Consider the following 12,108-nt stretch of genomic DNA (forward strand, 5'->3'; position numbering starts at 1 on the left):
CATGCCTTCATCACTCGCTCACACCGTCTTTGCGATTAAACGGATGATGACAAAGCATTTCATCTCAGTTCAGCGGGTCAGATACAGTATCTGTGGTCACACCAGTGGGAGCCAATGTCTTGCGATCACTAAGTCGTGAAGGAAAACACAGGCTGATGATAACAGCAGTTTTACTACAGAAAGGTACAAAATCTACAAGATACAATCAACCATCAACAAGATATTATTCAACGCATCGGATGTACATTAAATCACAACTAATAGATTGTGGTGTTTTTTATATTTTACAAGAAAATTAAAAATAAAATCCCTCTTCTATGAACTGTCTTAGTCAATTTGTTTAAAGCAAGTCAGCATTTGAAATGTCTGGCTCGTGGAAACACGGATTTATTCCTGCAGTGAAACATGACTGATGGAAATTAATGAGGGTTTAGTGGCTGATGCACATCAGATCTCAGAGTCAGGAAGGGACGTCTGCTTGAATACCTACGGGAAGATGACAGAAAAAGATGAGAAAGAAAAAATTAATGAGGCGCAATGAAACAATGACGTTCATGAGAAAAAAAAATGTAGGAATAAGTTCTGCCTTGAAATGTGCCGGGCCTCCATGGAGAGCTACTCGGGGTTCAGTCTATTGTCTTCCATCCATCTCATGTGACTAATTTAAATTGAATAATTAAATCTATATTTCATTAGGGTTAGGGTTATGCAATTACACAAAATAGAAATCTATACCCAAGTAGTCATACATACAACATGTCTGAAAAGGGGCAGGAAGAAGCAAAATTGGTTTCTGTTTTGAAACACTGAGTCTCACCGTGTATGTCGGATTTTGAAAAGACACAAAACCGTCGTCCCCGATGGGTTCAAACCCCTGGAGGGAGGGAAAAAAAGAAACGGGATTCACACACACGAGAATTTCACGGCTTTTACATAAACTCCGCCGCAACAATCCACCCGGGTGTTTTTGTTTTCCTCGGAGCGTGTAATTGTTTAGGTTTTCAGCCCTTCGCGGGTCCAACCTTGTGTAACGTTTTGACACGCGTCTCCATGGTTACCTGTGCGCTGGAAGCGGCGGGCGTTGCAGGAGTGACTTGAGCGTTTGAGCCGAACGCTGGGATTTCAAAAGACCCCTGGGAAAAAAACAAAAGGTGAAACATTCACAACAGTTCAATGGAATATCGAACAAAAACACTGTAAAACTGTAACGTCTCGGTCTTTACTGTGGTTTTTTTCACATAAACAAACTCAAAAGGATTATTATGAGAGGCTCACCTTGCTGGAAGTGGGCCGCTCCACTGTTTGAACCTTGTCTGTGTACAGCGGATTATCAATGTTCAGCTGAGGAGGAAAACGGTGAAAAGAGTGCGTTTACCAAGAGCTTTGTGTTTTTACATTTTCACTAAAGGAGGTGCTATTATTCCCTTTTTATACAAAGCACAATCAAGCAGAATAAAAAAAGCCATTCCACCTAAATTAATTTGTACGCCGCAGCAGGAGAAAACAATACAAAAACAGCACCATAAATAAAATGCAGCTTTTCACACCTTATAAAAAGAGGTTTGAACAGAATCAATACAGTCTGCAGGCCGGCACTAATTCTTGTTTATTGACCTTGTTTGTTTCAGGAGGGGTAGCGGGGACAGTGGCGGCCGTCGCCAAGCCTTTGGAGGTGAGGTTTTCTTCCGAAGCATAGGCTGGGTTGTTGAAACTCTTCCCATCCAGGCCCAGCATGGTCACAGACGTGCAGGGAATCTGACATCGGGCAGTAGATGTGCAAAAATAAAGAGGGTAAATGTATTAAACATGCTTTTTTTGCCCACATGGAATAACGGAAAGAGGGACTGGAATAATCTGAACACATCTCAGGAGGGTTTGTTTGGATTTTTCTGGGGGGTGTGCATTTGATGAATGTATTTGCTCGTTGACACTCACCGCTTCTGAATCCTGCCGTGTTACAGTGGTGGTTCCCGATCCGTTCTGGGATGTGCCACGTCTGAAAACCGAAGACACAAATTGTCTGTCGTTCTGCAGCCACACGCCAACAACATATGGAATCGATCGCACTGTTTCGGTACAAGACGGAACGTAACGTAAGATCAGTGCTTCATTCATTGGGGCTCGGGTCTCACTTGAAGCTGGGCATGGAGGGCATGGAGGGCATGGAGGGCATGCTGGGTAGGTTGTTCCGCAGCACTACCAGCACATTAGACTTCTTCTTGGCAACGTAAACCAGAACAACCAGCAGCACTATGATCAGTACCGTCACTCCGATGGCGATCCCGACTGCCGGGACGGGGAAAAACAGGACAGCAGGCACACAGAGGTTTGTTAGCAATCAAAGGCTTCACTTCACTTTTGTGCAAATGTGGTACTTTTTGTGGGAATCGAAACGAAATGTACCTGAGGTTGCGACCACGTCAAACACGCTGGTCTGGCAGTACGGTCCCTCCCAGTCCGGAGGACATCTGCGAATCAAAAAGGAAACATTACAGTGAGTCTGCTCACTATTTATTATGAAGCATTAATACTTTGGCATGAAGAAATAACATGTCTGACGTTTCATATGACATGAAAAGGTGGGGAAAGAAGACTTACTTGCAGAGAGCGTTGTTGTCGTCAAAGTAGCAGGTGCCTCCATTTTGACACTGGCACGGTGGTGGTATTGTGGGTTCAGGATCAAAACCTGAAGAAGAAGAAGAGTTCTGTAGGATTTTGTCACAGTTTATTAAATGTATCAGTGAGGCTCCTTGTTACTAGTCAGAGATTCAGATTCAACAACTTTAAACATCCTAACAGGCAAAATCACAATCTACTGACGATTCACACAGAGAAAAACAATTGATTTGTTAAAGAATCGGTTATGACCGTCGAGCCTCGTGGAAATAACCAAACACTGAGTTCACTAAGTGGAGTTCCTTGTCGAGAGCAACAACTGTCTTTGATCAGTTGGTGATCTGTGGTGTTTCCGGAACACTCTCATCCCCCCAGTCTGCACACCTCGGGTTCGCTGGATCCTAATATTCTTTCACGACCTTTTATGACACACTGATGAAATAAAAAGCTTTTTGTTTTTCACCTGCATCACATTCAGTGTTGCTGCCGGTGACGAAGCTGGTGCCTTCAGGGCAGGCGCAGGAATATCCTTCCGGCCGCAGCAAACACAAGTGGCTGCAGGTTCCTTTACATGGATTCTTCACTGCAGGGATTAAAAAAAAACAACAACAAAAACCCATAAATAACCAGGAGAATATTTCTGTCTATAGTGTTTGTTGATGGTAACGATAAGAGAAAACATGTTTCTCATTGGCTTTTCATACACATCAAAATGTTCAATTAGTCTGCAGTAAGAATAAACCCTCATGCACTTGTGACACAGTTCTGAATGTTAAGCAGCGGCTCACCAGCGATGGAGTTGTATCTCTGCTGCTGGAACACCGAGACCTGAGTCAACCAGGGTCCAGCGGTCAGCAGCTTGACTTTGTCTCCATGGCCAAACTTGTCCTGTCGAAACACCTCCCCTTTCTCCTGCGTGCTCCAGTAAACGTGATCCTCGAACACGCTCACGCTGAACGGGTTCCTCACATCTACGGCAAAAGCACGGCGGTCGGTTCAGGTCGACGTTCACCTCATCTCATGTCACGTTCCCTTCATCACTCTCACCTATGAAGACGGACGTTTGCCGCTGCTCTCCTGAAGGCAGAACCGACTCGATGCGGCTTTCTTTGGAGTCCGACCAGTAGATCCTGTCGTCATTGGTGAAGTCGATCGACAGGCCCGTGGGCCAGCCCAGACCTTCACCTATAAGAACCTTCCTGTTCTGACCATCCAACCAGGAGCACTCGATCTTGGCCGTGGTTCCGCGGTCTGCCCAGTACAGCATCCTGCAGAAGCACGGGAGACGTCAGAGCGCCGGTTGGTTGAAGTTAGAGACTTACAACGTCACACTGCAACACGAAGCTCCAGCATTAGTTGAGAATTTGTCCCGTGAATAGACCTCGAACCACCTCCCACCCCTCTCCCATCACACCCTGTCAAGCTTCACTTAAAAGCAGGGCTTCTTGAAGAGTTTCTCATTATAAGATATTCCCAATAATCAGCACAGCACTTCTATCTGGTAGGTTTTTGTATGCAGTTTAGTCTCCAACTGTTATACTTGTGGTTTTGCACTGAAACTGATTCTATAAATTGATTTCTTCCCATTACACTTACAGGAAATGAAGGTCTAAAAATGTGTTAGGATAAAACAGCGTTATCCTCCAAATGACAATTTCTTCTGAAAAAAACTAACAAAAGTGTGAGAAAATGGTGAGAAAAGCCCCCTCCCCCCTGCCCACCACAGTTTATCCCGCCACCGTGGCTATTCAACTACACACACAAAAAAAGTTCAAAGCCTGAAAGTCAATGAACTGAGGCCACGTGAAATGACGGGATTGCTCTCTCACCCCAGTCGCGGGTTGACGGCGACCGCAGACGGGTAACCGAGCTCAGTCTTCACCAGATGCTTCCTGTAGCGTCCATCCAACATGGCCACCTCCAACCTCTTCATCCTCGAGTCTGCCCAGTAAAGGTTTCTGAAAAAAAAAAAAAATCCCCAACAAACTAATAAATACAGAACTACAAGGGAGGAAATGAATAACATTTTCCATTTATCCATTGCATCTGAATAAATGACAGTATTCCATGATGAGGTATCATTAAGCTAAAGGCATGAGATTATACTGTGGGAGTGTAAGTGTAAGCTCACAAATGTCACGGGCTCACCTTCCCACCCAGTCCACCGCGATGCCATCTGGAGAAGTGATGTATTTAATGCCGAGGTCGACTGCAGCGCCGATGTTATTGCTGCCGTCGTCCATCGAAGGCAAGTACGCTCGCTTAATGGCGCCTGGCGTTGCGTCTTTGCCGGCAACGGTGAAGTACACCATGCCTGACGGGAAACAAGCACACGGTAAAACACGATTTTAGAGTTTGTTAGGAGTGTATTTAAATTATGCGTCGAGTTGTGTGGTAGAATGGGTCGTACTGTATCCTGTGTTGTTGTGGTCCCAGTCGTAGTCCAGCGCCATGATGCGCTCATGTTCCTGGAGGAAGTCGTGATACGCCTCAGTCTGCAGGTTGAACCTCCGGATACGAATGTTCTCGGGTAGAAGCAGTATGGGAGTCGATCCTGTCGAACAAACGGACGTCATTGCGTCGAATGCAGGGAGCTTGACAGTCAGCCCGGGCTGCTTTTCCTTCCAGAGACGAAGTCTTTCGTTTCGCATCTTGATCGCTCTCACCTTCGGCCTCACACATTTTGCCGTCGCCCACTTTCCTGTAGCCAGGAGCGCAGTCGCACTCGTAGCTGCCCTTGGTGTTCTTACAGAGCTGAGGACAGGTGCCATACGCCTCGCACTCATTGATGTCTGGAAGAGATCGGTGGAATAATGAAGATCAGCCACGAGGTCAACTTGAATGCCCGACCAGTGCGTGGAATCGTCTTTGTGTGTGTGTACCCAGGCATGTGTAGGTGCTGTCTGGGTCCACTCTGTATCCGGGTCTGCACGAGCAGATGAAGCCGGTGCCGTTCAGGTTGATGCAGTCGTGCTGGCAACGATTCTCGTCACAGTTGCGATCGTGGCCGAAATCTGGAGGCAAGCAAAAAAGAGCGCGTTCAGAACATCTTAAACCAGGTTATTAAAAAAAAAAGACAGAATGATTTCGTTTAACACAAAATTAAATAAAGGATGAGCTCAAATTTCTACCTTTTGATAAATTTAAATGATGATCAGGCACAATGAATGAGAACATGTTGGCGGTACTCACTGCAGCCCAATTCATCAGTGTGATCTCCACAGTTGTCGTTGTGGTCGCACACGTATGGTAAGGCCACGCAATGTCCGTTTGTGCATTTAAACTCTTCCAGCGTGCAGGGCGGCAGCGTGGGCTCACGGCCTGTGGAGGACAGCCAGAGTGAATCATCGACACGAGTGTGCGGCGAAGCCCGAGTCGACACGACATCACCTCAGACTTAAACACAAAGCTTTCTCTGCCACGTAACCTGCGTGCGTCTCACTAGCTACAATAAACGCTAACATGCATAAACGTGGCTGCTGCTGTCAATAAGGACATTTATGCTGATTGACGTGTCCACAGAAGGACTGAGTCGCCATCATGTGCAGCAAGAGGACAAAGTGTCTCTACTCTCTCCTGGCTGCTGGAAAACAAATGGATTTGAATGAGCCGGCCAATGCTCTGAAGCTACCTATTTAATCTCCTCTCAGAATAATTTGCTCTGACAGACTTTTAAGCTGATTGTGTAACAATTCCATAAAACAGTTCCTTATCCCTTGTATGTTTGGGGCTTTGTATCCTGTATAGGCACTGATGTCATTTTGGGATTTCCCATTTGACTGGCCTCTCTGCTGAGGGTTCAGGAGCATTAGTGCCGTTCGCACTAATGCTCGCCGGTCCTGACGATAAGCGCTGCATTTGCTGAACATGAACTTAAAACTAATCTGGTTATGGCTGTTGTCATTTGCTTTCATTATGATCATTTATGTGTGTCTATGTAGAATGTCAACACTTCTCTCTGCAAGTCTATTTACAACTGTCTGTCTGCTTGTGTCAGTATTTTAGTATTCACTGTATTCATAGTATTAAAATATTTTACTTTATGATTGTCAGAGAGCATCTACATAGGTTTGAGTCTTACAGAGCTCCTCGTTCTCATCGCTGCCGTCTCCACAGTCGTCTTTCTGATTGCACATCAGGCCCGCGTAGATGCAGTATCCATTAGAACAGCGGAACTTGGACGGCAACTCACAGGTGACGTCCACTAGGTGAAAACAACAAGTTCAGCACTTCACAATGAGCACAGACCTTTCACAGCGTACTTTCATAAGCAACCAGTGACGTTGTTCTCACGGCATAGACTGAGTTGTTCATCCGAGCGGTCTCCACAGTCATCAATACCGTCGCACACCCAGGACTGGCTCACACACAGGTGGTTTGCACACTCATACTGGCTCTCGGGGCACCACCGGCCTCCTGGGTAACGAGTGGCTGCAAAAGATTAAACAAAGCGGGTTCGTCCCTCAGTCAGTCCTCATATTCATTCAGTGTCGCCCCTGAAAACTTGCCTGCTGGGGTCTATTTAAAGGAATATTTTGGCCATTTTTAGAGGCAGTCTAACTTATCAAATGCCGATATGTTTGGTATTTTACAGCTTGATTAGATAAACTAAATTAATAGAAAGAGGGAGAAAAGTTACAGAAGAACTGCTGTAGTCTTCTTTTTCTTTTTTAATCTTTTTATTATAGTGAATGAAAAGCAACAGATTAAAACCGGACTTATATATACAGAGGTCATTAAGCATTTCCTCTCAGCAATTCCACTTGCACCTTTAGGGAAGCAAGTGACCCACACACTAAAAACAAAACTTAAGGCATTAGATAGATAGATAGATAGATAGATAGATAGATAGATAGATAGATAGATAAATAGATAGATAGATAGATAGATAGATAGATAGATAGATAGATTACATTTAAAAATGCTGTGGTTTTCTCATGCAATTTATTGTTTTGTTTTATACTTTTAATGTGGTAAATGTGGACCAGATGTTTGTTTTGCAAACATGTGACAGTCAGATCTGGATTCACATCCATTAGATTGTGGAATTCAAACCTGCTCAATGTTATTCTCCTCAGCCTTAAAACCTGAGTAATGACCTTACGCTCCCAGACAAAATTGAAGTGCAATTAAAGACTCAAGGGGCCGGGCACTGTGTCATTAGTTTTCATATTGTTTACTCACGACATTTGGTCTCATCCGACAGGTCCTGACAGTCGGCGCGGCCGTCACACTCCAGAGCCTCGGGGATACAGTGACCCGAGTCACACTGGAACAATCCCGGCCGACACGTGTACAACTCTGGAACGAAGCCAAGGTGTAAGTGGGTGTTGTTTACGTCTGGGACGGAGTCGGGGATGCGGGCTTGTGCGCTCACCGCAGTCTCGCTCGTCTGAGTTGTCCCCGCAGTCGTTGTCATGGTCACACACCCAGTTTCCAGGGATGCAGTGCTTGTCGTCGCATTGGAACTCGCTTTCTGAGCACGGCCTCGGTTCTGGAGGCAGCGATCACAAACAGACACGTGTATTTTATGCATTTTAGATAAACAGGATCGTTTGCAGGTTTTTGACAGATTCATACTTTGGGAGACAAAACAGACCAGCACAATAAAAATCTCCGGTCTCCTTTGAATGTTTGCTGATTTGTAACCGTGTCGAAGATGACTTACGGCAGTTTCTCTCATCGGAGCCATCTCCGCAGTCGTCGGAACCGTCACATTTCCAGCGAATGGGAACGCAGCGGTGGTTGTCACAGCGGAAATCTCCCAGAGGATCACAAGTTACTGCCTCTGTTAAGAAAATAAAGATTATTACCTTTTGCTCGCACAATAGAAATTCAAAATCAACAAGTCGTTTTTGGCCCAAAATGAAAACCACATAGTCGGAATTTGATGTTTGGATTGTAAAAATGAATAACTGCATTCAGTGACCCCTCCTATGGTCCGGATATCTGTATATATTTTGATGTTACGTTAAATATTAGTCACTACTGTGAGTTTTTGGCACAACTGTGAAGTCTCTTGTCACAAATGTGCTGGTGAATCGTGTCTGTAAATACAATTTTTTATTTTATTTTAAACATGTGAAATAAATATGATGGGGTTAAAGTACATTTGCTTAAAAGAGTTTCTTCTATGCGATGCAGTCGTGCAAAACTCCCAGCTGTGGTTTTATTCTATAGACAAATCTACAAATACCAAAAGACTTGAGTGGTGGAGTTTTCTTTACATGCATGTTTTCCCTAAATTGTGCATGTTGTGACACCCGACCACTGACCACAGCCTTGCTCATCACTGTTGTCGATGCAGTCATTGCTGCCGTCACAGCGGGCCCACTGGGGAATACAGCGGTAGTTTGTCTTGCAGGAAAACTCTGTGTCTTCGTCACACTTGTAGTCTGGACCCACTTTAAAAAGCAAACAAAACAAAAAAAAAGCAGAGGAAGACAAAACGAGAGAGACATGCAAGATGAGAACAATGGTGAAGAAATGAATAAGCAAACAAAGTAGCAGGCTGGCAGAAGCAATGAAGGTCAGAATTAATGATGAAATGAGGGAGAGAAACACGGCGACACGGTCTGTGCCGCCTAAAATTAGAAGAATCCAGAGCGTGCAACACACAACCTCATTAATTTGTGCAGATTACTCCTGGGAGATGGCTGAGTCTATATTGATTATACATCACTGACAAACAGATAAATCCGTGCTTGATTAAACTGTCGAGTTGTTCTGCCACGGTGCACCGCCGTCATCAATTACTGCACCGCTTCTTTCTTTTGTGTGTGCTCCTCACAGATTCTCCAAACTCCCACCCAGGTGTGGAACCATACCTGTCCTCGGTGTAAGAAATGTCACTATTCAACATTACGCAGTTAGAATTTAGTTCTCCTCGGCTCTATTTCCCGGAAACGCCATTCCCAAATAGCCGACTTACTGCAGGTTTCATACGGCTCGTCAGATTTATCCCCACAGTCATCCTGGACGTCGCACACATAGCTTAAGGGCACACAGCGGCCGTTGTCGCACTGGAACTGTCCCGGCTGGCAGGTCTTCTGGGAACAAGTGTGTTCGTCTTCATCGCTGCCGTCCGAACAGTCCGGTACTCCGTCGCAGTGCCAGGACACAGGGATGCACAACTTGTTCTTACACTGGAACTGGTTTTCCTGGCACCGGTGATCACCTGCAAGCAGTTTAACACGACTTTAAGCCATGAAGCTTCTGGCTTACAACTGAATTGATTCTCCTGATAGTAACTGATTTTGCATCAATTGATGCTTGAGAGAGTTTTCCCATTTTCTGTTTACTTCAGTGTCATGAAAGAAAACTGTAACCTACAAGGATTCGCAGGAATACAGTCAAAAAGAGGCAGTGAGAATAGTTTCAAGACATATTTCAAGGTTGTAATAATAATTTTAACTAATTTCAAGGTCGTTTGTTGTCACTGTGTGTGGACGTACTGCAGAGGGCAGCGTCCTCGTCCGAGCTGTCGGGGCAGTCCCCGTGGCCGTCGCAGAGGAAGTTCGGGTATGTACAGTTTTTGTCCTGGCACTGGAACTGTCCTATGGGACAAACACGAGGCGGACAGGTTTGAGGTTCATCGGAGCCGTCGCCACAGTCCGATTGGCCGTCGCACTTCCACCATATAGGAACACACCTGAGGATCAGAGTACAAAAGAGTTAATCAATGAAATTTAAACCTTGACTTCTACTTAGCTGACTTTTGCATTGTAAAATCATTTTTCAATAACTGGCTGTGTGTCGTTTTTTTTTTTTTTATACTATTGGTGCCTTGTTTATACTTCATGTGTATGACGTGATGAGTACAATGTCCTATGCGATCTGATTGAATGACCAAACTATGGATATTGTGAAATGCAATAGTTTTTTCTTTTAAACTAACTTTTCATTGTCCCCACAGCGGAACTGTGTGCTGGAGCAGTCGGCCACACACTGGATCTTGAAGCCTACAGCCAAAGCAATGAAGTGATCTGGACAATCGCAGGAAGCTTTCTCCCCACCAGGTGCGATCAGACATAAGTGGCTGCAGGTCAGGTGATGGGACAAACATGGGTTTTCACCTGGTGAAACAAAGTAAATACAACACTGTGAATTACCGATCTGTAGGGAAAGAAAGAATGTCGGCACATATAGTTATTTACATACTTCGAAGCTGCCGATAAGGGTGATAAACATGAATGTCGTAGGGCCGGTGTGTGCTGTTGCCCATGACCGTGCGCTGCCCGCCAGTGTATTTATGTGCTTTCTCCACAGTGTGCGTGTTCCAGTCCGTCCAGAAGACCCAGTCCTCAAACAGGGAAATGGCAAACACATGAGGAAGGGTACCAGCAATGGCCCGGTGTCGGTTCTGACCGTCCATGTCTGCAAAGCTAAGATATTCACCAAGGTTAACACGTGCGTACACATCACAGAGAGTCCCCGATGCAACCGGGACGAGAATCTCAGCTCACGTTGGAATCACAACACTCACTCCAAGAAGTTCAGATGGGAGTCGGCGAAGAAGATCTTGTTGGTGGTGTAGTCTATAGTCAGAGAATTGGGCCACTCCAGCTTTGTTGTAACAATGGCACTGGCATTTTGTCCATTCATGCCAATTCTGCCGATGTATGCGCTGTCGCCCCAGTCAGTCCAGTACAGCCATCTGGAGAAAAACACCGAGCAAGAACAGAGAAAATGACAAGAAGTCCAGACAAAGGATTGGAAGCAAATTGAACATGTGTGAATATACACACACATTTGTGTTTGTATTTTTGTTGTTGTACTCTTTTAGTGGAGTTGCTGTTTGATGACAAACCATTGGGCATTGGTGTGTAATTGTACATCTTCATCTGCCATTTACACATCATAAAATATGTTGAAAATATCTATACTGACCAGGATCACACATGTTTCATTTTCTATAGCACAAAAAAGTCTCTAAATTGGAGAAAATTCACACTGGATTTCTTTAAAACATTGGCTTCATGCTATTGAGCACCACCATCCTACTATTTCATGCATTTTTTGTGAATACATTTAATGTATGACTGAAGAAAAAGTATGTTTTTTCATAGTTTGATGATATTTTGAAGTTAAATGTAAAAAGTAGGTGAAGTAACTCAAAGAAAAAGATGTTTTCAAAACACACCAGGAGCAGCACCTATCTCTGTTTATCAGAAGTATTTTGATCGGGTATTATAAGACTGGCATCAATGTCACTTTATCAATACAACTATCGTCCTGTGTGTGTGTGTGTATGTGTGTGTGTGTGTGTGTGTGTGTGTGTGTGTGTGTGTGTGTGTGTGTGTGTGTACCCATATTTAGGGTTGACAGCCACAGCCCGGGGTCTGCTAACAACATAGGTTTGATTTCCATCTTTGAAGTGTCCAGACAGAAGCCTCTTCTGGAAGCGCCCATCCAGCTCCATGACATGTAGCGAGCCGTAAAAACCATCCACAAAGTACATTTTCCTGTAGAGTGATTAAAAAGAAATCCTGC

At 44.7% G+C, this 12,108-nt stretch overlaps 1 protein-coding gene across 1 annotated transcript in view; it reads right to left on the reverse strand.

Annotated features, from left to right (window-relative positions):
- Positions 1-447: 447 nt before the first annotated feature.
- The window catches only part of lrp2b (low density lipoprotein receptor-related protein 2b), a gene marked incomplete at both ends in the record, with an annotated part of 36,383 nt that continues 24,722 nt past the window's right edge, over positions 448-12,108 (reverse strand). The window contains 29 exons of the mRNA XM_080517488.1: positions 448-486; positions 818-874; positions 1,059-1,133; positions 1,276-1,341; positions 1,936-1,996; positions 2,133-2,286; positions 2,404-2,468; positions 2,599-2,686; positions 3,080-3,199; positions 3,405-3,587; positions 3,664-3,884; positions 4,446-4,574; positions 4,765-4,930; positions 5,027-5,170; positions 5,283-5,408; positions 5,499-5,630; positions 5,809-5,937; positions 6,698-6,820; positions 6,910-7,047; positions 7,801-7,917; positions 7,994-8,110; positions 8,285-8,404; positions 8,892-9,020; positions 9,548-9,793; positions 10,071-10,267; positions 10,514-10,691; positions 10,777-11,000; positions 11,102-11,272; positions 11,925-12,080. Coding sequence (XP_080373614.1) covers positions 448-486; positions 818-874; positions 1,059-1,133; positions 1,276-1,341; positions 1,936-1,996; positions 2,133-2,286; positions 2,404-2,468; positions 2,599-2,686; positions 3,080-3,199; positions 3,405-3,587; positions 3,664-3,884; positions 4,446-4,574; positions 4,765-4,930; positions 5,027-5,170; positions 5,283-5,408; positions 5,499-5,630; positions 5,809-5,937; positions 6,698-6,820; positions 6,910-7,047; positions 7,801-7,917; positions 7,994-8,110; positions 8,285-8,404; positions 8,892-9,020; positions 9,548-9,793; positions 10,071-10,267; positions 10,514-10,691; positions 10,777-11,000; positions 11,102-11,272; positions 11,925-12,080 — 3,871 coding nt within the window. The remainder of the gene's footprint in view (positions 487-817; positions 875-1,058; positions 1,134-1,275; positions 1,342-1,935; positions 1,997-2,132; positions 2,287-2,403; positions 2,469-2,598; positions 2,687-3,079; positions 3,200-3,404; positions 3,588-3,663; positions 3,885-4,445; positions 4,575-4,764; positions 4,931-5,026; positions 5,171-5,282; positions 5,409-5,498; positions 5,631-5,808; positions 5,938-6,697; positions 6,821-6,909; positions 7,048-7,800; positions 7,918-7,993; positions 8,111-8,284; positions 8,405-8,891; positions 9,021-9,547; positions 9,794-10,070; positions 10,268-10,513; positions 10,692-10,776; positions 11,001-11,101; positions 11,273-11,924; positions 12,081-12,108) is intronic.

This window comes from Blennius ocellaris (assembly GCF_963422515.1).
Source record: "Blennius ocellaris genome assembly, chromosome: 21".
NCBI lineage: Eukaryota > Metazoa > Chordata > Actinopteri > Blenniiformes > Blenniidae > Blennius > Blennius ocellaris.